The sequence below is a fragment of the Mustela putorius genome, unplaced genomic scaffold (genome assembly GCF_011764305.1).
Source record: "Mustela putorius furo isolate JIRA1106 unplaced genomic scaffold, ASM1176430v1.1 tig00000281_pilon_pilon_pilon, whole genome shotgun sequence".
In the NCBI taxonomy this organism is placed as follows: Eukaryota; Metazoa; Chordata; class Mammalia; order Carnivora; family Mustelidae; genus Mustela; species Mustela putorius.
The window spans coordinates 4340160-4363653 of record NW_025421343.1 but is presented as its reverse complement, the minus strand read 5'-3'; the positions used below and the strand labels follow the sequence as shown (position 1 = coordinate 4363653).

At 45.5% G+C, this 23494-nt stretch overlaps 2 protein-coding genes across 9 annotated transcripts in view; one reads left to right on the top strand and one right to left on the bottom strand.

Moving 5' to 3' along the window:
- LOC101684480 (meiosis 1 associated protein) overlaps nucleotides 1–20050 on the top strand; it is an 81055-nt gene extending 61005 nt beyond the window's left edge. For 3 of the 6 annotated variants that reach the window (XM_045079061.1, XM_013051183.2, XM_045079058.1), the window contains 4 exons: nucleotides 703–865; nucleotides 2260–2401; nucleotides 16411–16617; nucleotides 17700–18959. In XM_045079061.1, the coding sequence (XP_044934996.1) occupies nucleotides 703–865; nucleotides 2260–2401; nucleotides 16411–16617; nucleotides 17700–18146 (959 nt within the window). In that variant the 3' untranslated portion in view covers nucleotides 18147–18959. Of the gene's footprint in view, nucleotides 1–702; nucleotides 866–2259; nucleotides 2402–16410; nucleotides 16618–17699 lie in introns of all 6 variants that reach the window. The other 3 variants (XM_045079059.1, XR_006606446.1, XM_045079060.1) reach the window with 3 other exon arrangements.
- Nucleotides 20051–20119: 69 nt separating this feature from the next.
- DOK1 (docking protein 1) lies at nucleotides 20120–23063 on the bottom strand. Of its 3 annotated transcripts, XM_004742257.3 has the most exons (5): nucleotides 22884–23063; nucleotides 22266–22565; nucleotides 22005–22098; nucleotides 21624–21808; nucleotides 20120–21373 (listed from the first exon to the last, which is right to left on the bottom strand). In XM_004742257.3, exons 1-5 carry the CDS (start codon nucleotides 22941–22943, stop codon nucleotides 20561–20563), a joined length of 1452 nt encoding a protein of 483 aa, XP_004742314.1. In that variant the 5' UTR covers nucleotides 22944–23063; the 3' UTR covers nucleotides 20120–20560. The 3 variants fall into 3 exon arrangements, with proteins under 3 accessions (XP_004742314.1, XP_044934998.1, XP_044934999.1); XM_045079064.1 differs by lacking the exon at nucleotides 21624–21808 and having other exon boundaries at nucleotides 21218–21373; XM_045079063.1 differs by lacking the exons at nucleotides 21624–21808; nucleotides 22884–23063 and having other exon boundaries at nucleotides 22266–22403.
- Between the last annotated feature and the right edge of the window lie 431 nt (nucleotides 23064–23494).

The following is a 23494-nucleotide window of genomic DNA, read 5'->3' as shown; positions in this document are numbered from 1 at the left end:
CCTGTATAGATTTTATTGAAAAACTTTGTAGTATCAAGGCTACAAGCTTAGAGCAATAGGATATTATACACTGGTAAATAATTCATACCTAGGTGAAACCCCCTCAGAATGGTTGCAGAAGGTTCTACTCTCAGGTTTCTTTGGGGAATTAAAAAATACACCATTTCAGGAACTTATTCCTCCCCCTCCCCTGAATGTCCCTAGAAGAGCCCACAGAGAAACAGTAGCTGTCACCTGACTCCCTGACTTCTGCTTTCCTGCTCTTCCTTCATCTGACCTATAGTCTTGCCAACGCTTAGCTACAGGGAAGCAGCAGAAGCAAGATTTCCATCTGTGATTGCAAAGGGCCTCTGCATATCATAGTGTTAGCTGCCTCCACAGAGAGCCCGTGTTCCTCTCAGACTGGATCATAAGCCAGATCTCTCACTGTGAGGCAACTGCTCAGCTAGGCCAGAAGTAAAACAAGTAAAAACCATATCAGACACAGAAAATAAGTTAACTATTGAATTGAGCAACTCTGTAGGTCCAGACCTGCTCTGCCTTTCCAAACCAGTCATACTTTCCTCTTTCTACTCCCCTGCCTCCTCCCAAGCCTTACTTGCCTGGTGAATGTGAAATGGGTAGCAGATGTTGTCTCTTAATCACGTAGCCTGAGGTAACTTGTGACAAACTGTCCCTCCCCCAATGCCATTTTTATTGTAGTGTGCCTGAAATGTGATCTCCAAGAGCGACTCCTCAGCCCATCTCTGCTCCCTGGCACAGCTGATGGCTCCTTAAGAATGGATGACCCCAAAGGAGACTTCAGCACACTCTACCAGATGGCCTCCCAGTCGTCAGCCTCTCCTTACAAGCTCCGGGTGATCAAGTATGGGACAAGAGAACTTCCCCAACCCATGCAAATGCCTGTTCTTACTGGTTCCAGCTAGGAAGTCCAGAGGTAGAGGGCATCTCCAAGTGTCAGCCAGGTGGGAGTCAGTTCCAAAGGAGAAACTGTAGTTATAGGAGTGAAAGAGCAAGCTCAGGCTGCCCAGCATGTGGAGACTAACAGCCAGATGGTAGAATATATGCCTCAGTAGGATATTCTAAAGCCTGGATGAGGATTGCAAATCCAGAAAGTCTCTGAACACCAAGAAAAACAAGATCAGCCATGTTTATCCATTCAGCAACTGCATATTGAATACCTTACTCTGTTTAGGCATCAGGACAAAGGTTTGACTTTCAAGGAACAAGGGGGTAGATAGGATCTACTCCTGCCTTGCCATTTCTCTAAGTACTAGAATTTCTGCTTCCAGAGGAACTAGTTCTTGGGTAGAATTAGCAATGATGGCAAAGACCACTTTTACTGCTTTGTAGTTCCTATCACCATGTCTGTGCTCAAGTATCTAGGTAAGCTTGTCCAGTGTGTGACTGCAGATGCTTCTTGGGGAACTTTCTTAAACTTCTTTTCTTTTCCTTTGTTTTCTTTTTTTAAGAGAGCAAGAGCAAACAGGGGGAAGGGGCGGGGGGGAGGGAAACATAGGGAGAGAATGAATCTTAAGCAGGCTCCATGCCCAGTGCAGAGTCCAGTGCAGGGCTCAATCTCATGACCCTGAGCTCATGACCTGAGCCCAAATCAAGAGTCAACACCTAACTGACTGAGCCACCCAGGCACCCCAATTCATCCTTTCTTTTTTTAAGATTTTATTTATTTATTTGACAGAAAGATAGAGCACAAGTAGGCAAAGCAGCAGACAGAGGGAGAGGGAGAACCAGTTTTCCCACTGAGCTGGGAGCCTGACGCAGGGCTCCATCCCAAGACCCTGGGATCATGACCCGAGCTGAAGGTAGACGACTAACCAACTGAGCCACCTAGGTGCCCCTCATCTTCTTCTTAAATGCATCTCCTCTCAGCACTTGCCACAAGAGAGCCGGGACTGGGTGCAGATGGTTAGCATACTATCATGTTACATGGTTATTATAGCAGGGGTGTTCTGGGGGTATCCCCAAAAAAGTCACTTGGAATTAAAGAAGCTCAGGAGAAGAAACATCCATCAGATTGCTTTTCGTGATGGTGCTTCCTTCATTGGTTAACAGACTTTGAGAATCTACTATGTGCCAGATACCTTGCTAGATGCTGGCCATGCTAAGGTGATTAATTCACAGGACCTAACCCAAAGGATTTCACGGTAGAGTGTTAGATATAAGCTGAATTTAAGCTGATCTGGTGTCAAGGTTGTACATATCACTGAGGAGATTTTCACGGCCATTGTCTCTTGCCAGGGCTCTAAATTCCAGTGGGATCTGCGAGTCATTGATATATGGACTGCCCTTCATCCTCAGACCCACAAGTTGTTGGCAGCTGGACTGGGATGAGCTGGAGACAAATCAGCAGCACTTCCATGCCTTGTGTCACAGCCTGCTGGTGAGTATTCATGTCCCCAGATGAGGAAGAAGAAGAGTGTTAAGGCACCAACCACAGAAAAGTATCTAGCTTAATCCTGCCCTGATCCCAAACCTGTCCCAATTATTAAGAGGACAGGAAAAAACTGGAAATATTCTGAAACACAGATTAAATATGACTTGCCTTTGTTGGTTTCATGCAATAGAGAATACTTCCCGAACTCAGTTATATGACACTAAGCTTGAAAATCCCTAATTTTGGATGCCTGGGTGGCTCAGATGGTTAAGCGTCTGCCTTTGGCTCAGGTCATGATCCCAGGGTCCAGGAATCGAGTCCCGCATCAGGCTTCCTGCTCCTTGGGGAACCTGCTTCTCCCTCTGCCTCTCTCTCTGTCTCTCATGAATAAATAAATTAAATAATAACTTAAGAAAAAAGAAAATCCCTAATTTTGTACATTTAAGTGAAAATAGTATTTTCCATACCTAACTGTATTTTAAGACTTCTCTAACACTGGGCTAGACATTATGGTTTATTTAAATGAAGAACACCTAGACTGTGCCAGATATCTTGCTAAAATGCAGATATTCAATGATAACATGATAGACATTATACATGGCCTCAAGAAACTTACTCTGTAATAAGAGAGACAGAATTTTATATATATATATTTATATATATAATAAGCATAGAATATATAATTATAATTCAGAATTTTATATATATATAAATTAAGTAATTATAAAATGTAATTTATAAATATAAATACTTAATTGTGAAAATTTTATGAAGGAAAAGAAGAGGCTGCTGCCAGAAAGCCTCTCTGTGAAAGGAACATTTAAACTGAGACCCACCAGTTTATGGGAATAGGAATTAGCCAAGTGAAGGGTGGCAGAAAAAGAATGCCTGGGAAAGGCATGTGTAAAGACCCCAAGGCTGGACAGAGAGAAGAATCAAGAATGGAAAGGCCATTGTGACTGAAATAAAGAAAGTGAGGGAGAGAGAGCCAAAAGGTGAGCTGGAGAAGTGAGTAGGAATCAAATCATTCAAAGCTTTGTAGGTCAAGTTCAGGATCTTGTACTTTAAGTACAGAAAGAAATCATGAGAGATGATTTGAGTTTTTAAAAGATTACTTACACCAAGCATTGGAAATGAACTGGCAGAAGCGAGAATGGGAACAAGAAAATGAGGTGGGGGGGGCACCTGGGTGGCTCAGTGGGTTAAAGCCTCTGCTTTCGGCTCAGGTCATGATCCCAGGGTCCTGGGATCGAGCCCCGCAGAGAGCCCGCTTCCTCTTCTTTCTCTGCCTGCCTCTCTGCCTACTTGTGATCTCTGTCTGTCAAATAAATAAATAAATAAAATCTTTTTAAAAAAATACTCTTAAAAAAGAAAAAGGAAAATGAGGTGGGAGAGCATTGCTGTAGTCTGGGCAAGAGATGATGGTGGCTTGGACTAGAATGCTGGAAGTCAAAAGTAAACTAATTAAAGAAATATCTTGGGGGCGCCTGGATGGCTCGGTTGGTTAAGCATTGGCGTCAGCTCAGTTTGTGATCTCAGGGTTGTGAGATGAGCCCCACATGGAGTCCTGCATCGGGCTTCCTGCTCAGTGGGCAGTCTTCTTGAAATTCTTTCCACCTCCCACTCCCTCCCCCTCTTCTCCTCCCTCCCTTGCTCCTCCCCCTCTGCTCCCTCCCCTGCTCCTATGCTCTCTCTCTCTCATTCTGTCAAATAAATGAATAAAATCATTTTTAAAAAGACATATTTTAGAGAAAGAGTCAGAACTTGGTGAAGGATTGGATGTAGGGAGTGAGGAAGAGGAAGGTATCAAATAACTGCTTGGTTTCTGATTTGATTATCTTCATGGATGCCCATTTCCTGAAATGGAAAAAAATAAAAGAGCTTACAAACACTTAGAAAAGAACATGAAACACTTAGAAAGCAAAATACAACAACTGCAAATATAATCAAGGACAGGTCTAACTGTGAGTGGAAATAGAGGAACAGTTTGACCTGGTGGCATAAGGATGATTAGACCAGCACAGCAATGTGTCTCTTTCACTATCAGAAGCAGGCTTCTTTTTTCCTGTTTCAAAGCCCACACTCTCTTTTAGGCCCACCCACAGAGTTCCTGTTTCCTATCTGAAGAACACGCATCCCCTGCCTTGGCAGGGCAGAGACAACAGATACATCCTGACCATCAGAGCCCAACAGCTCAGTTGACTCTTTACTCCACCCCATTCCTCAGGATCTCAGAGATGCTGCATCACTCGAGAGGAATTTCCCTCAAGTGGTTTCCCTACATTCTTACAGTACATGATATTTTACACAGGCATTTGCATTTCAATACACTGCTGGAAGGAGTGTAAATTTTCTGGAAAGTGATAGCTACTTCAAAACTTTAATTCGATTGTTGGGAATGTATGTAGCACAGGAAAACAATCAGCAAAAGGAACAGAGATATATAGACCAGCGTGCTTATCCCAGTGTTATTTACAGTGGAAAAAATTCAAACAACCTGAATCCCACGACCCTGAGACCATGACCTGAGCCAAAGGCAGAGAGGCTTAAGCCTCTGAGCTACCCAGGCACCCCACGATCCTTATTTTTAATGGCTACATAATATTTCATTACCTGGCCGAATTATTGTTCCCATAACCTTTCCCTTATTTTGATTTAATCATTTCTCTATTTAGGACATTTAGGTCGTTTTAAAATTTCTTTTCAGCATAACAGCCTGCTTCTCCCTCTCCCTGCATCTGCTTACTTGTAATCTCTATCTCTCTGTCAAATAAATAAATAAAATCTAAAAAAATAATAATAAGGATGGGAAGGAATAGTTTAGTCCCTCCTGGCTTAAATATATAAATATACTTTATATACATAAATTAAAAATGACTTTACATATATAAATCAGATTCTTCCTGCCTCTGAATTTGGCATTTGAGGATCTAATGTTTATTTGTTTATTTATTTATTCATTTAGTCCTTCAACAAATATTTATTGAGCGGTATATGCCAGGCACCATTTTATAGCCCAGAGACTCTTACTTATCACTCCTCTATCGTGGAAATTCACAAGTATGTGGTTGACCCATCACTAATAGATTACCCTTTTTTTGGAGTACTTACTAGGGGCTAGTCACTTAACCAAGTGTTTTGCATAATTTATCTCACTCAATTCTCACAATAATTCTGTGTGATAGGGACGGTTATCCCCATTTTTACACATGTAGAAGACCAAAGTCTATAGAGATCAAGTGACTTACCAAACGTCACATAGCTACCAAAGTGGCCAAGTCAGAACAAGGGGAGATGGAGAGGAGAAGGGAGTTGGGGTAAATTGGAAGGGGAGGTGAACCATGAGAGACTATGGACTCTGAAAAACAATCTGAGGGTTTTGAAGGGGTGGGGGGGTGGGAGGTTGGGGGAACCAGGTGGTGGGTATTAGAGAGGGCACGGATTGCGTGGAGCACTGGGTGTGGTGCAAAAACAATGAATACTGTTACACTGAAAAGAAATTTTTTTAAAAATCTATAAAAATAAATTTTTAAAAAAAGAATTTGAACCTACTTACAGAGGGGAGAATTCCCCACAAGCCTCTTCTGATGCATTCAACAATAAATCTTTTTCCAGTACCTAATCTGTGACCAGACCTTATTTAGAGTTTGAACCTCTCTGGTCCTATATTACAAGTTTACAGCACTTCACTAACTCCTTGGTTTTCTAGTCTTTATTACAACTTTTTCATATGTTCTTTTAAAATCTGATGTCCTCAGCTCCCTGTGTAACTCTCATCTTCTGTTTCTTACTGTGACATTTCCCCTCCAGCTAACTTCTCATTCTAACTTCTGTCTTTCTGTTAATAGCAGCACCGCCCCTGTCTGCTCACCCAGGCTTGAAACCTCATGACCTGTAGGCTTCTTTTCCTTTACACACACTTCATCACTAAGTCATATCAGTTTTCTTCTCATAAGATGAGTTGTAACTGTCTTTTCCTTCCTGTTCCCACTGTTTGTTCTCCAAGGCTGTAAACTTGTGTAAACTCCTAACTAGTTTCCCTACCTCCAGTCTCTCCCTCCTCTAATTTGCCCTGTTTATTAGACCACGTTAATCTTCTTGAAACACTGCCCCTGACTGCCACATGTTTTTTGGAAGTGCCAATACAAAGCAACGTAAGCCTTGCCTGTTCTCTCCCCATAGCATCTGCTGCATGTGTCTCTCCTCTCCATTCTTATCATCACTATCCTGGTTTGGAGTCTGTTTACCTCTTCCCTGTAATGTTGCAACAATCTCTTGTCTCAGTGCCTTTAGTGTTTCCCTTCCCAGTCCACTTTATATACTGCCACCAGATTAATCTTCTTGAAACACAGCACTGGCCCTGCCACTGTTCAGCTTAAAGATATTTTGTGGCTTACTATTGATTATACTTTGAAGTCTGTATTCCTTGCCAGTTTTCAAACTCTAGTCTATCTCCCATCATCCCCTTTTGTGTACCATAGAGTCCAGCCAAATTAATATATAAGTTTTAAATTGCCACACCTTTGAAACTCTGTTCATGTTGTTCCTTCTCCTCTCTCACTATATGTTCAAACCCTACCCCAACTTGAAAAACTCAACTCAGATGGTACTTTTGCAATGAGGTCTTTCTGAATCCCTTTATTTATCATTAGACCTTTGTGTGCTCTATTTTCTTTTTAGGAAAAAGCATATTTCTATTAGCTTTTCAAATATATGGTCTTATGATTTGGGTTAAAGTCTGTGATAGAAGTCTGACTACCTGACTGCAAGGTAACAGGATGGCCTTTTCCTGGCATTTCTACCACATTCCCATTTTACCAACCAATTTCTCAGCCTTAGTTAAAGTTAGGTTCAGAGTAGAAATTCTCCTCTCTTTTTGAGAAGTCAAGGCAAGGCAGCCTTCTAATCTATTGAGGAAAGATGTAGTCTGTATTGTCCATAAAAAGCATGGGCTTCATCAGAATCATATGGCCCTAGGTTCCTGACATTTTCGTTATTTCCCCAACTGGTTAAATTCAGGTAACATACTTAACCTTTTCATGAAACAGTAGTATATTCATTTATTTGAAACCCTAACAAACCTAGTGGCCCCATTTGGCTAATCTCTGCATAAATGGTATACAAAGAAGCACTATCCAGAGGCCAAAAAGTAATTTTAAAATTTATTTGTGCTTTCAAAGAACACCAAAGAGGAAATAGTTCATAACCCACAATGACATTTCTCAAATATTTGTCCTTCACTCCTCAATTATATCTAACCAGGAGCTATTCCAAGAGACTCTCCTTCTCTCTCTCTCTCTCTCTCTCTCTCTCTCACACACAGACACACACACACACACACACACACACTTAAAAAAAAATAAAACTGTCTACATCACCAGTCCCTGTTCCTCTACCTTCTTCCTCCCTCTCTCAGCTATATACATATTCTATAGATTGGTTTAGCCCAGAGGGGTCTGGCATAGTCTGCCTCCCCCTCAGGTCCTGTCTCTTTCTTCCTGTTTAAAACATCCAGGCATAGAATTCACAAGCCTTCTCCTTTTGTGAGTAGAAGTAGAATGGGGGAGAATGGGGAAAAGGGAGAAGGTGCACGACAGACACACATTAGTAACTCTTGTCCCTGTCACATACTGTATAGGGACAATAAGATATATGTCATCTAGTTTTTAAGTTTGCTAAATAATATTGCATGTTTAAAGCACCTAGCTTTTGCCCAGCATATGATTTGTATGTAGTAGTTGGTTAACAGTTCTATGATTTACATTTGTTTCCTTTTTTAAATAGATTCTAAATCTCTGGAAATATTCTTCATTTTTCAACTATTTTTTAAAGATTTTATTTATTTATTTATTTGTCAGAGAGAGAGAGCACAAGCAGGGAGAGCAGGAGGCAGAGGAAGAAGCAGACTCCCTGCTGAGCAGGAAGCCCAATGCGGGACTTAACCCCAGGACCCTAGGATCATGGCCTGAGACGAAGGCAGACTCTTTAACCAACTGAGCCACCCAAAGTATCTTTTTCACCTATTTTCTTGAGCATACTAATTGCAGCTGTTTTGAAGTTCTTGTATGCTGATCCCAATACCTGGATCACCTGTGGCTTTGTTTTAGCTCTCTTTTTTCTTCTGATTTTCAGACATGTGGGCCTGTCTTTTGGTGCACCTGGTAATATTCTAATGAAAGATGCTCAGTGTGTCTGAATAAGTTGCAGAGGCTCCAGTTGGTATACCTCCAGAGAGGGTCCATCCTGATCTGTGCTATGCAGATAGAGTGGTGACAAATCCTCCTATTCTGTTAAGAAGCTGTACTGAGTCCAGGCTGGACTGTGATCCTACTGAGGCTTAGTCTAACCCTGGTTTGCTCCCGGCCTTCCAGGATTTTCCAATGAAACCTGATATATTATGTGCATCCCTTTCCCTTGGACAATTCCAACTCTAATCACTCTATACCATATATGTTAAAATACTCTGCTTCTAAAGGCTTTCTCTTGGGTGTTTTTGCCTCTTGCTCCATGTAGCCCCCGTATTTGGTAAATGTGCTGAAAGAAAAATTGGTTTGAGCACACACCCACCTCTGACTGGTCTCCACCAAAAGATCTTCTGGTTTCTCTGTTCCCTTGCAAGTGCCTCAGCATATGCAAATCCTAGATTCTCAGCTACCACCTGCTCTTCCTCCAACTCAGAATCAACATGTGCCCTCAAGGTAAAAGAGGTGGCCATAATTTCCTCATCTCTCTGGATTCTTTCCTCTCCAGAAACTTAGTTACCTCTCATTTTCATTGTCTCAGCACATCCTCATGCCCTCAGACAAATGGTTTCTGTATATTCCAGCTTCTCTAGTTGTTCTAGGCAAAAGAACAAGCGTGCTTCTGGCATTTCTATCCCACATGGATGCAGAAGGAGATATTCATTAAATGTTCATTCATTCCCCCACTTTTCATCTCTTATTTGGCTAGGCAGTCTGTAATACATTTTCTGGTTTACTCTCAGCCAGAGAGTAAACTGGCTGGCTCCACCAAGTTTTCATTTTCAGGTTCCTGGGTTTTCTTACAACTATAGGCATAGGTCAGTTCCTTCAATGCTGTCTCTTCCTCTGCCCCTTCTTTTAGAGTAGTTCTTCTGAGCAAAGTCCACACTCCCATAATTAAATTCTAGTCATTAGTGCCAGCCCACCCATTCCCATCAACTATAAATGTTGGGTAACTTTTCTAATTACACTTTACATGTGCTCTAAATCTTAGTCAACTTCAGCCTTACGTGTTATTCAATCCTCTGATTTTCTTACATGAGAATTGACTACTATATCTTTCCACCCTCCTTGTAGATGATTTTGTTTAATTTGAGTATTTTACTTCCTTTTCCTCAGAAAAATATCACTTCATCAGATAAGCAAGACTCTTGATAAACCCATTCCCAAGCTATCTGCCATCCATCCATTCCCATAAATTTCACTCTTAGATCAATCCAGACCACAGAAGAAAAATGTATTTTTACTTCATTCTCTGGAACTTTCAATGATCTATACCTAAGAATTATAAATTACTTCTAATTTCAAAAAATTTAATAAAAATTATCTAATAATTATTCAATATGTTTTTGTTAAAAATTTCAATACTTGCATAGTATGTGCCTGAATCAGTTCTAGAGACTTCACAAATATTAAATTATATAATCTCCATAACTATCTATTAAAGTGTAGGAATCATTATCTCTATTTTACAAATGAAGAAATTGAGGCCCAGAGAGGTTAGTTTTCCAAGATTACACAGCTGGTAAAGCCAGGATGGAATCCAGAAATTATTGACTCTAGGACCCAAACTTTTAACCACTCTATAGGCACATGACATTCATTATATTGATTGCAGGAGTACTCTGGAGTACATTTACTACTCAGTAAGGACCCATAAGATAACTTCCCAAACACTTTTATCAGGAAAAGCTGTGGAGCTCCCTTTTAGCAAAAGTGGGTGGTTTGCATTTCTCTGAGCTTACCTAATCTTGGCTCTTTTTTTGCCCTACCCTTATTTTTCTTTTGCCCAATCCCTTGTGTATTTTATCTTCTTTGGATTGTTGCATTTTTCTAAACTGGCATAACTGCTTTATGGAATGTGGTAGAGAATATATATCATTAACTTTCCTAAGTATTTATGAGATGACTCTATCCACCACCAGGAAAACATAATTTCAATTACCAAATCCTACTGTGTAGTCCCAGTTATGCAGCTAATGACTCACTTTCCACATCCTCATTTCTCTTACAAAGTCATGTCTGTATGAACTAGAAAAAGAAATGAAAATACCACCTAGGTCTTTCAGTTTCCTACTTAAAATGTCAGAGTCTCTGGAGAAACATTCCAGAGCTTTACAGGCCATGTCTGTCCTAATTGGCCACAGAAGTGACAGAGTTCAAGCCAGGATGTGTCCAGCAGGAGTCTTAACTACATAGGCAATGACCTGGTTGGGCTGTAAATGGGTGGGGAAATGGAAAGTCCTTGGTTACATTAGGCGAAGAGTCAAGTATAAAAATCCAAGCTGAGAGTGGGGTGATAGCAGGTCAGAAGCCATTAAAAAAAAAAATTAGAATGAAGTTAGAGTGTTGAGCTGCATGGGAAACAAACAGACACTAGAATAGACAGCAGGCTAGCATGGAACCATGAGCTTCTTGTGACTCAGCCTTGTCTGCTTCTCTTGCTTCAATTTTTACCATGCCCCTTCCACCCTTTACTCCATGCACACTAATAAATTGCTAAATGTGCAATATGCCAAATATGCCAAACTTCCCTATACCTCCATACTTTTTTTTCATGCTCTTAGGGAACAGTATGCCAGTATGCCTTTCCCTGACAAATATCTATCCATTTTTTCCAGATTCTGCTTAAATATCTTCACTAGAAAGCTATTTCTTTCCCCATCACAGCCTGCCCCCATTCATCTTTTTTGTCCTTTATCCACCCATGTACCTGGTTCTCACATCTATCTTGACCTTCACAGCAGTAATAAAAGGTATTCTGATATGAAAAATGTCATATTATTGTATTTTTTTCTACCCAATTTTAGAAAAATATTAATCCCCAAGAACTAGGATGTTGACATACTCAATATTTTTTTAAGTTTTTTTTTAAGATTTTATTTTTTTATTTGACAAAGATCACAAGTAGGCAGAGAGGCAGGCAGAGAGAGAGAGGAGGAAGCAGGCTCCCCGCTGAGCAGAGAGCCCGATGTGGGCCTGGATCCCAGGACCCTGGAATCATGACCTGAGCTGAAGACAGAGGCTTTAACCCACTGAGCCACCCAGGCACCCCGACGTACTCAATATTTTTATGAGTGCCTCTCTCTGGCTCATACTCAGAATCCTAGAGTCCTAATAGTCCAGAAAATGTAGTAAAGAGGCCTCTTGTCTTTAGTACATCTCCAGTACATGTTGAATAGAAGTAGCAAAAGCAGACATTTTTGTCTTGTTCCTGACCTCAGGGGCAAATCATCTGGTCTTTCATCACTACTTGTGATGTTAGCTATGGGATTTTTATAGAGCCCTTTGTCAAGTTAAATTCCACTTTGCTTCTAATTTGTTCATGACAGTGTTTGGATTTTATCAAATACTTTTTCTGCATCTATTGAGATGATTATGTAATCTTTGTCCTTTATTGTAGAAACATGGTGTATTACTTCTTTAATTTTTGGGTATTAAACCAACCTTGCATTCCTGGAATAAGTCCCCTGTGGTTGTGAAATATAAAGTTGGTCCCTGAACAACATAGGGGGTTAGAGGTACCATCCTCTCATACAGTCAAAAATCCATGTATAACTTTTGACTTCCCAAAAATTAATTGCTGAATTTGGTCCCAGGACATCATATTGATGGCAGACCAAGGAAATGTCAGTTTGGTGAGATTAAAGATTTTACCTGCTATAATAAATTCCCATCCATCCTGGTAAGGCCTATATTGGTGCCATTAAACTTGTCCTTTCTACTGCTGTCTCCCCATTAGCTATATCCTCTTCTTTTCCTTTGCTATCTGTAAGGATTCCTTTGGCTGCAACTAACAGAAAGCCAATCCAACTCTAACTTTAGTAATTTTAAATATTTATTTTTCTGATATAACAAGAAGTATAGAGACAGACAATTCTTAGACTGATACCATCAAAGACCCAGGACCTTTGCATTTTTCTACTGCAGCGTCCATAGCAAATGTGCTTCATCCTATGCCTGATCCTCATGTGGCTATTGTGCCTTAAGATCAAGTCCTGTCCTAGGAAAAAGGAGTACAGTCAAGAGGCAAAAAGCCTGCCAGCATATTACAAAGCTTTTCCAGAAGTCTCACACGGCAACTTCTGCTTATGTCTCATTATTTAAATCTAGGTCACATGTCACCCCAGACCAATCACTGAAAGACTGAAAAATGTGCAGAGAGAAGGGAGAGGGGCAGGAAAGTAGTGGCCAGTCAACCAACAGTGGTTACCACACCTTCTTTCACAGCTTTAGAAATCAGAAGTTAAGGCAGAGATGGGGGAGAATGAGCTTGGAGCATGGTATGCCCATCAACTCTACCCCTGTGCATACCTGTTCTAAACAGAATCAGTCCCCACCTTCTAAAATCTAAGCTCCCAGGGCGCCTGGGTGGCTCAGTGGGTTAGGGTCTCTGCCTTCGGCTCAGGTCATGATCCCAGGGACCTGGGATTGAGCCCCACACTGGGCTCTCTGCTCAGCCAGGAAGCCTGTTTCTCTCTCTCTCTCTCTCTCTCTGCCTGCCTCTCTGCCTACTTGTGATCTCTGTCTGTCATATAAATAAAAATAAAATCTTTAAAAAATAAAAATAAAATAAAATCTATGTTCCCTAGCACCTTCTGTAGCAAACACAACAAATACAGACACATTTTTACCTGCTTTCTGGTAAATTCAGCATCTAATCATTCTCCTTATTTTAGAATTAGCAAAGGGGCACCTGCCTGGCTCAGTCAGTACAGCATGTGACTCTTGATCTCAGGGTTTTGAGTTCAAGCCCCATGTTGGGTGTAGAGATTATTTACAAATAAAATCTTTAAAAAGTAGATTAGCAAAAGCATATCCTGTCATCTACCATCATTAAGCATTGTTCACATTGAGGACCCTAAAAGCTAGTCCTCTGGGACATCCCTATGTCTTTTCTCAGCCTCACATACCTGCTCTGGCAACAAACCATTTCCATCACAGGTACAACTGCCTGTACCTACAAGTCAACCCGTGACCTGGGTAACATATTCAAGCTTCGATCATGTACTTCAGATCTCTAGTGCCATTATGCTATCCAAGAAGGGGTTAGAAATTCAGAGTCCAAAATAAGGGCCTTAAAGTTCAACTCCCCCATCTCTCCCTTTCCCCAAATCTCCTAGGAATTACAGATAAATTAATATCTTTATCAAACTCTAACAAGTGCATTTGCCTCTCTTACTTCCAGAGCCTTCTGCTAACCTCTCTGTAAATGAGAATCAGCCCAGACGTTCTTTAGCATTCTGTAAAATCCTTTCAACTTAATCTCTTGCCAGTCTTCTGATTTTTCTTCTGATTACTTTTGAGAGTCTTCTTTCAATACTGCATACTATTTCTCTAATAGAAACTTAGCTATTGTCTCAAAGCCTGTATGCTCAAATTCTAGGGATAATTTTTTTGTGTGCAACATTCAAAGTTTCTTAGTAACCCCACAATATAGCAGTCATGAATTTATTCCATAACACTAAGGTGTAAGTAATGTCACATTGCTTTTTTTAAGAAAAGGACCCAAAAAATGTCTATTCCCATATTTTTAGCCTCCAAGGGACTTGCCACTGTGCCAAGATATTCTGTGCTCTGTGAAGTCTTAGAAGGGTGACTGACCACCCCTGTTTGCCCATGACTGGGGGGTTTCCTGGGATGTAGGACTTTCAGTACTAGAAATAGGCAAATCAAAACAGCTGGTCATCCTAAATACAGGACTAACATTAAGTTACAAAATTTTCCTTTACTATATTATAAGATCTCAAGGGGCAAGGAACACATCTAATAAATTTCTTTTTTTTTAAGATTTTATTTTTTTATTTGACAGACAGAGATCACAAGTAGGCAGAGGCAGCAGAGAGAGAGGAGGAAGCAGGCTCCCTGCCGAGCAGAGAGCCCAATGTGGGGCTCGATCCCAGGACCCTGAGATCATGACCTGAGCTGAAGGCAGAGGCTTAACCCACTGAGCCACCCAGGCGCCCCACACATCTAATAAATTTCTATATATTCCTAGTGCTTGGGACATAAACAGTCATAAAACATAAAAAAGATATAAAGTCATAAGACATAAAAAATAAAAAGAATCAATGCATTCTTAATAGATAAACTAATTTGCAAACAGTGGATAAACCAGCATAAAAATAGAATATTGAATAACTGTAATAATCCAAGCCTGGTCCACATCAGAAGTTATTTGAACCAGTTGAAAATGTGTAAGCCTAATGATTCACAGACCTGTACCCCTGGGGCAAATAATACATTATATGTTAATAAAATAATTTTTAAAAAAAGAAGTTACTTGAGCCAGTTGAAATGGAGTGACCTGCCACTTGCTACTTATCCCTTCCAGAGAACATCCCTTCCAGGCTTAAAGAAGTTACTTGAGGCCATGTCCTCAGAACAGGGGCAAATCCCCCCACCCACCCCAACACACACATAAACAAACCATGATTTCTACATCATCTGTTTACAATTGAATGGATTTGAGAAGGAACAAGTAGACTTCCCATCTCGTTTTGGATCTGTTCTTCAAGAAGACAGCGCATTACCAAATATAAGCAAAATGTTAAGGAAGGATACACTTCTGAAGGTACCTACCATCTGCCCAGCCTACCAGACCTCCTCAGAGTTCTGTGCTGCACAAAATGACGACACTGCTTTTAAGTGTCCAGAACCTTCCACACCACCTCCACCCAGCACATTGCCCCTGGGGTATAGCATTAAGGCTACAGCAAGGCTTTTAGTGTGCTTCTCTGTGTCACTTTCCACTTGTCTTCCACAAGACACTAATGTTCCTTTATCCCCTAAGATTTTTTTTCCTCCGTCTGCCTTTCCTCTCATATTATTTTTTCCAACTTTTTGTGTAAGTTAAGAGTGGGGTAGAGCTACTGTGCTTTCTTTCATCTTCTGTAGCAGGGAGGCTGTTATGTTTGTGCCAGGTGTAAGTGATGATCACCTCCAGCAAGAGGGCACAATTTACAGATGATTGTAACAATCCTGACTCCACATTTCATGGAGTTTAGTGGTTTCCCTTAAAGCACTACCACAGCAAATTGCCTTATTCCCATGCCTGATTTAAATGAGCACACCTGGGACGCCTGCCTGGGTGGCCCAGTGGGTTGACCTCTGCCTTCCACTCAAACTCAGGTCATGGTCTCAGGGTCCTGGGATTGAGGCCCGCATCGGGCTCTCTGCTCAGCTGGGAGGCTGCTTCCCCCTCTCTCTCTGTCTGCCGCTCTGCCTACTTGTGATCTATCAAAAAAGTCCTTTTAAATAAAATCTTTTTTAAAAAAAAAGTAATTACAATTCTTAAAATTCTGCATTTGCCATTGAGTAATATGTTAGCCATCTCTGGAGAGAACACCTATTCCAGGTTAAAGGGCATCTCTTAACTTGTCTCTGCATTGTTAACCCTTCTGTGTACAACTCCAAGCTGAGAGGAAGAGTAGTACCTGAGTTTGAGTGGAAGGCAGAGGCTCAACCCACTGGGCCACCCAGGCAGGTGTCCCAGGTGTGCTCATTTAAATCAGGCATGGGAATAAGGCAATTTGCTGTGGTAGTGCTTTAAGGGAAACCACTAAACTCCATGAAATGTGGAGTCAGGATTGTTACAATCATCTGTAAAGAGCAACTCAGCCAGGAAGTCCCTCTCTCTCTCAGGCCAGAGTAAAATGGTTTGGGCCTCTGGGCACCTCCAGAGGAACTTGGGAGAGTCTTGATGGGGGACTGATCTTTAAAACATGCCAAAGACTGAAGGTGAACCAGCATTTACATATGTCCTTGTTTCAGAAAAGAGAATGGCTGCTCTTGGCCAAAGGGGAGCCCCTGAGCAGAGGACACAGCCTGAGGCAGCCTGCCAGCACCTTCTATGTGATTGTGCCATCACGCTCCCCCACTCTGCTGGTGAAGGCAGTGGCCACACGGGAACTGATGCTGCCCAGTCCCTTCCCGCTGCTGCCTGAGGACCCACCTGATGACAGCCTTAAGATTGTGGAGGCAAGTGGAGCTCAGATCTCATGGAACAGACAGAGGGAGAGAAGAGTTGGGGGTCGGAGAAAGGGATGAGGGAGAGGAGCGAGCCTGTGGGGGAAAGGACTGGGGTGCAAAGGGAGAAGTGGTTTTGCCAAGAAGGTGGCAGAAGGTCAGTAATGTGTGTCTGTGTGATGTTGTGTTCCCACCGGTCTTTCTCTGCATTGTGTGTGTGCAGAGGTGGTGTACCTGTTTGTGAGCATCTATTTTTGTTGAGGAAAAGATAGCCAATGCAGGACCCCAGGATAGGAAGGGCTTCAAAATGAGACACCCACCCAGGCATCAGAGGGAACTGCGCTGCTGGCTATTTTCTCCCCCTTCTCTCGGTCCTGCCCCTCCTCTCTTCCTTGGACCTGGATTCTGGATTTCCTCTGCCAGCCTCCCTGGGTTGAGGGCAGAAGGAGGGGCTCTGGGCAGGGAGAACTGGAACCACATCACTGCCGGATTGCTGGCTTATGTGCAGAGAGGACAGAGCCTGGGATTGTGTTCTTGCCTTGGCGGCCACGGGCATACAGAGAGAGGTGGGCACGAGTGGCCGTGGCTTGCTTAGCGTCTCACTTCAGGGCCAGTGGTTCCTGGCACAGGATGTTGTGGCCGGAAAACCTGACTGCTCAGGATTGCTGCACTTGTGTGTCCTCGGGCTGTGCTTACCTAGCAAGCCAGGCAGAGAACTCAGTGTACTCACCAGGCAGACTGGGTGCACCCCCAGGCCTCGGACACTGCCTCGCTTATAGCCATGCTCACTGGCTCCCTTGTAATCCTCACAGCACTCCAACCCCTCTCAGGATCCCATGACACACTTCTTGGGACCAGAGTTCATCCTGTCCCTAACTATTCAAGGTTGCACTCTTGCAGGAACTGTACATCATCACAAGCACTCAGATCTGGGAGCGAGGACACCCAATGGGACCCACATCTATTTCGGTCTTCAGTGAAGCGCTGGGTCTTCACACATCCTCCAGCTTCTCACACTCCAAGGTCTCTGCCTGACATCTTGTGTTCTGTGACTTCAAGTTCCCTGGGTAAGGCTGCTCTTCTCTCTTCCTCAGAGCTTGCTGGACAGCCTGGAACTAGAGCCCTCTTACAACCCCTTGCAGGCTTGGAGCCATCTGTACTCACACCTGAGCAGCACCTTCATCAAGCCTCAGGGCCGGCTCCACCCAAGCTGGGAGAGCCAGGCCCTGAGAAAGGTACGGCTCCCTCCCTACTACCCTTCCTCCCCACAATGCCCAGAATCCCAGAGAGTCCTCCTACCCTGTCCCCAATTCCCCACTCCCTGCAACCAAGGGAATAGCCCTCCTCCCTGGATCTTCCCTGGGGGAAGGGAGAACCAAGCCAACCCGAGAAGAAGAAAAAAACCCGCGCTTTACCCTAGACAAAGGAAATTAGAACCCCTGCCTGATAGGGACCCTTTTCTGCCTGGCACTGGGTGTTTACATATGGTAATGTTTAGGTATCTTAACTGTAGCACTTATGATAACTCATTAGGCATTTAACAGACCATTGTCCCACTAAGCAAACTGACAGCACTGAAACCACAGCTTCTGTTTAGAGAAAAGGCTAAATGGAAGGTGGAAAAAGAAATGCCCAAAGGGAAGGAAATTAGCATTTACTGAATACCAGCCATTTACCAGGTTTTGTGACAAGTGCTTTCACATGTGTCTTTCTCATTTAATCCTCACAGCGTCCCTGCAAGGTAAGTATTAATGCTTGTTTTACAGATGAGGAAATGGAGGCTGACCAAGGTTAGTTAACTAGATTCAGGGCTTTAGCAATGAAGTTTAAAGAGAGAAAAGGAATTGAGAGTGGAGTTGTTTTTCTGAAATTCATATTCTATAATATTTCCCTTTGCCCCTAATTATCTTTTCCTAGTTTCTCAGTAACAGAGACTTTAGAAACTCCTCCTTTACCTTAGCTGAAGTTACAAGAGAAAGAGCTTTCCAAACTATAGTCAGTCTAGAGATGGGAGCAGAACCCACCGTGAGTTTGCTGGTAGGCAAGCTAACAGAGGAGGGACCCTCAGCCAGGAGATGGGCACTGTGGAGAGGAGCCCAGGGGACTCAATTGCCCTGGAGCTTGAGGCTGTCACTCATGGAGCATGGGAAGGAATCAGGACATGAGGCCCAACAGGGAACAGAATAGGAGATCAGGAACTGTGGTCTGGGCTTCAGAGAAGTCTGCTTGCTTTCTTTGCAGGCTGGGCAGTTACAGACAAACCGAGTTCGAGCCACAGTGGCCCCCCTGCCTATGACTCCAACCCCTGGAAGAGCCCCCCAGATGCCAGCAGCCAGCAAGTCTTCCTCAGAGGCCTTTTTCTGGCCTTCTCAGGAGGAAGTGGGGGAGGAGAATGAGGAGGAGTATTCCTAGGGACCCTGAGTCCCCAGCACCAGAGCCCCCATGCCCTGCTCAACCACAGCCATACGAAGGCTCATACAGTGAATGGCTTTCTGTGGTCAGACTTGCTTTCTGTCCACTTGAGCCTCAGTGAGCTTCAGGTGACTGGGAAACAGAGCCTTCCCCTCCTCTGTCTTCAGTGCTGCCACCGCCCCCGCCCCACCACTCAGGCCCAGAAGAGACACACCTGAACTTTTTCCTTCTCCAAGCAAGAGTTCATTTTCTTTTGGATCATTTGATACCTTTAACGCAGATGAAGATTAAATACCCAGTAAGTCTCCACCATTGTTAGGAGCATTCCCAACCCTGAATTTCTCCTTCTAGTTCCCTGTGAGCAAGTAGATGAGGTCAGGTCAACTTGAGGAAACTGGAGCTCAGGAGGCAAGGACAAGGTTTTCAGAGCTCATGAAAAATAAGTACAATTGAAATTTAAGCCTCATTCTGAAGCCTGTGCTCTTCCCACTACACCCACCACATAGCAGTTCCCTTGAACCTTCAACGAGAAAAATGGTTGGTGCTTGACTACTTATAGGTAAAGTGTGTGTGCATGTGTGCATATGTATATGAACGCATGTGTGTGTATTTTTGTATGTTGGGGCAGGTGGTGTCATAGAGCTGAGAACAGGAGGAAAAGATGGTGTGAAAAAGAGCTATTCCCTTCCTATTCTCCTGTCCCCATGCCTGTCCACCTTTCTGCTGACCCTCCTCATCCATGGAATAACCACTGTTTATAAAATGCTTAATCTGTGCTTTAGACTGCACTAAGTACTTGAGAAACTTAACTCCTTTCACACAAACAATGCTGTGAAATAGAGTCTGTTGTTGGATTTCCCATTTTACAGAGGGGCATTGAGAGAAACCGAGGGTTAGAGATGTTATACAACTCGCCCAGCGTCCCAGAAGCAGGCTCTAGCCCAAGTGGGCCTGACTGGACCACCCAGGCTCTCATTGGTAGGAGAGCTAACAACACTGCTCAGTTAACTCACCTTCTTCCTTCTTTGGCCCCTGGTACATTCTGACCCCCTCCACACCCACCCAGCATGCCCCTCTGTGACTATTCACACACAGAGACCTCTTAAACCCAAGCTGACTTTAATGAGATTCAACTTCTTAAAATCTAGGTCTCTGGCAAAGAACAATGCAGGGGTGAGGATCCGGGCCCAGTCCAGCATCACCCTAGAGCCTCCATGCAGGCCCCTCTAACTGCACCAACTCAGACCAAGCACCCCTTTTCACAGACCTAGTCCAGCAGCTGTCCATTCCTTTGGGGAGGATAACTTGGGGGTGCTGGTCTCTCCCAGGTCCCATCCCTCACCCCTGCCAACTGTCCCACTTCCAGGACTTCTTGAGATTGATCATCCTCCCCTTGACTCCCCTGATCCCTCCAGTCCCCTGGCTGGCTTACACAGGACCCTCCAGCCTTCTGGTCCCTGCAGATTCTAATAGGTTTCTTTGATTCCCCAATGCCACCTTCCTATGGTGGGTCCTATCAGCAACCTAAGCCTTGCCCCACCTGTCACGTGGAGTCCTCTGACTTGACCCCCATCCTGTCAGCCCCTGTTCTAGACAGCTCACAGTCCCAGCTCCCTGAGGCTCTGCTCTTCTGGACCTGGCTGTACAGGACAGTGTCTGAGCTGTGGCCTTTGCTGCCACCACCACCTGCAGCTCCAGGTTCAGCGAAGGCCAAGCCCCGGGGCTTGGGAGCGGGGAGGGGCTTTGTGCTCCGGGGCGGTGGCACAGCGTAGTCATCAGTGGCAGGGTTGTAGGGGAGCTCATAGCCCTCCTCCTTCATCCGAGCCTGGCACCACCATGCATCCTTGGGCTCCTGAGGCAGATCATAAAGGCCCCGGGGTGCAGCCGGGGCCAGGCCCTCGGGTTCATCATAGATGGGGTCCTCTTTGGGGTCCATCAGTTTGGCCTTCAGCAACTGCTGCTGCACGTGCTCGTACAAGTCGCAATAAAGAGATTTCTTGAACGGTACTCCCTCCCCTGCCTGAGCAGGAGTGCTGTCCAGGGGATCTGAGTATAGGGAATCCAGGGAAGGGCCTGGAGGAATGCGCAAGGAGTCTAAGGGTTCAGCATACACGGTGGGAGGGCTGCCCAGGAGCTCCTGAGGGCCAGGCAGGGATGCCAACTTCCCCTCTGCCACTTCTCCTTCATGGGAATCAGCTTTGAGACTATCCTGCCCTTGCCCGTCCTTTCCCTGGACCTTCTGCCGGTGAATAGCAGTCTCAACAGCCTGAAAGATGTCATTCCCCTGTGCGGTCTGGAAGGTGAAGGTTCCAGGGCCCGAAGGGCAGCGGCGACCAGCCTCAAAAGAGAACATGACCTGAAGAAGATGTGGAGGAAAACACGTTACTAGGAGCCAGGAAAGGAGATGAGTCACAGGGCCTGCCCAAGTATAGACCATCTACCAAAAAAAAAAAAAAAAAAAAAGACTACCTGGGGAGGGAGGTGGGGTCATGGGCTAATCAAGGAACCATTATCCAGAGGACAGAGCTTCCTGCCTTCCAGTCCTGCCCCACCCACCCACCGCACAGCCAACCCAGAAAGTCGGTGCTCCCTGACAGCCTCCGCACCTTGTCCCGGCCATAGCGCCGCAATAGAGTGTAAGGCCAGAAAAGGAGCGGCTCCAGTATCTGACTCTGAGTCCCCATGGTCAGGAGAGTCAGCCTCTCGGCCTCCACCCTCAGCACATAGGAGCCCTGCAGGCCACAACGCTCAGCGGCTTCGGTCCTCTGCACTGTCACCCAGAACTGGGATCCTGGAAGGAATACACAATTAGATTGGCCGGACTAGTGGGTTAGGACGCTGGGGAGGTGGGGACAGGTTGTCCAGTCACTTGGAAACCAGCTTCAGGAGCTTCCAACTTCCCCATGGGTCCCTGACCTTTATCACTCCCTTCCCAAGGACACCCTTCCTTTCCACCCCATCCCTGTCCAGGCATCTCAGGCATCTACCTTCCCAGGTGGGGCTATACAGCGAGTTCTCCAGCATCTCCAGGGCAGAAAGCTTGGGTGGGTTCTCCGCAGGCGCCAGAGCCCAGCTGCCTTTCTGGGGTAAGAACAGAGAGTATCGTGGACCCTGCAATTCCCTCACCGCTATTCCCAGGGACCGAGCCAGCCTAGGCGCTCTGCTGCTGTAACCGCCCAACCCCGCGTCGCCTCTAGGGCCCAGTGCATTTCGCCCCAGCCCCTCTAGGGCAGCCCGGGCCCACTCACCGGAAAGGCATTTCGGCACAGTGTTTGCACCCACGCAGCGCTGGACGGCGCGTCCGCCGCCAACAGGTGGGAGCGCTGCGCGGTGTCCAGGCGGAAGGCTGCGGCGCCAGGCTCAGGGGGGCTCTCCACTGACACTGGGACCACGCTCACACACTCCGCCAGACGAATCACCTTGCAGTCCAGGCGGCGCGAGCCCCCTCGGCCGCCTCCAGAGCTCGACCCCTTGTGGTCGAAGAACTCGAGCCGCGCTACGCCGTGGGGACTGGCAGGATAGAGTACCGCCCAGGTCTTCCTCCATCTCTGGAAAGAGAGAGACGCTGGGGAGGGAGCGGTCCGGGCCCCGACGGGAAAGGAGAGACCAATTCGGGCAGACTTCGGGTCTGCAGCTTCCCGACAGGGGGCGAAGTTTCCCGATAAGGATGCAGCTCGGTCTCCCCAGAACCAGAGAGGGCATACCCCGAGGACCTTCTCCCGAGTGTGAAATCAACTTCGCGGGAACGTCATAGGGCTCTCCAGCTCCCGGCCCGCGCTCCAACTCGCTGCTTCCCCCTCCTCCCTCTGGGCTCTACAGTCCACTCCTAAGTCTGATGGGTTTCCGCAACCCCTGCCCCCGACTACCTTGGTACCGAAACGCTGACTTTGCAAAAAGAGCGGCCCTTCCATCACGGCACCGTCCATGGCCCCAGGCGGTTCCTTCCGCGCTTCCTGGCCCTGCGGGCTAGGGGCGGGGCGGGGGCGGGGCCGGACCACCGGAGGCGTTCCCGCCCCTCCCCCGGCCCCCGCGGACTGGAAGCGGGAGCAAGGAGAGCAGCATTAAAAAAGGGGAGGGGTTCCGAGATTAGTTGTGCGGTGCACCACCTTCAGACCCCTTCCCACAGCCCTGGGACGCGCACAAGTGGCTCCACCCCGAGAAACCTCGAGGTTTCGGTCAGAAGGCTCTGGCGCCTGGGCTTATGGGCTGCGTAGGACGTCATATGCTCAACGTGACATCAGAGTGAAGGCCGTGACGTCACCCCGAAAATGCCAGTGGGCACCCTGGGGCACCCGAGGGACTATGCGGTTCTTCATTGCCTCAGCTCCCCGACCGGACCCGCCCCTAGCCCGGCTGGAGTCCGGCTGTTTACACTCCGCAGAGCCCGGGACGTGGGGGAAGGGCTGGGGGCTGGGGACTGACTGGAAGGCTGCCCGGAGCCCGGAGCTGAGCAGGGGCCGCCGCCCGGGCCGGTTTG

What these genes read in the sequence shown, in the direction of transcription:
- DOK1 (XM_004742257.3), bottom strand. Translation starts at nt 22,943, where the DNA reads ATGGACGGTGCCGTGATGGAAGGGCCGCTCTTTTTGCAAAGTCAGCGT. An exon ending in GTCAGCGTTTCGGTACCAAG is followed by an intron (nt 22,566 to 22,883) that starts GTAGTCGGGGGC and finishes CTCTCTTTCCAG; the next exon opens with AGATGGAGGAAGACCTGGGC. An exon ending in GTATAGCCCCACCTGGGAAG is followed by an intron (nt 21,809 to 22,004) that starts GTAGATGCCTGA and finishes TATTCCTTCCAG; the next exon opens with GATCCCAGTTCTGGGTGACA.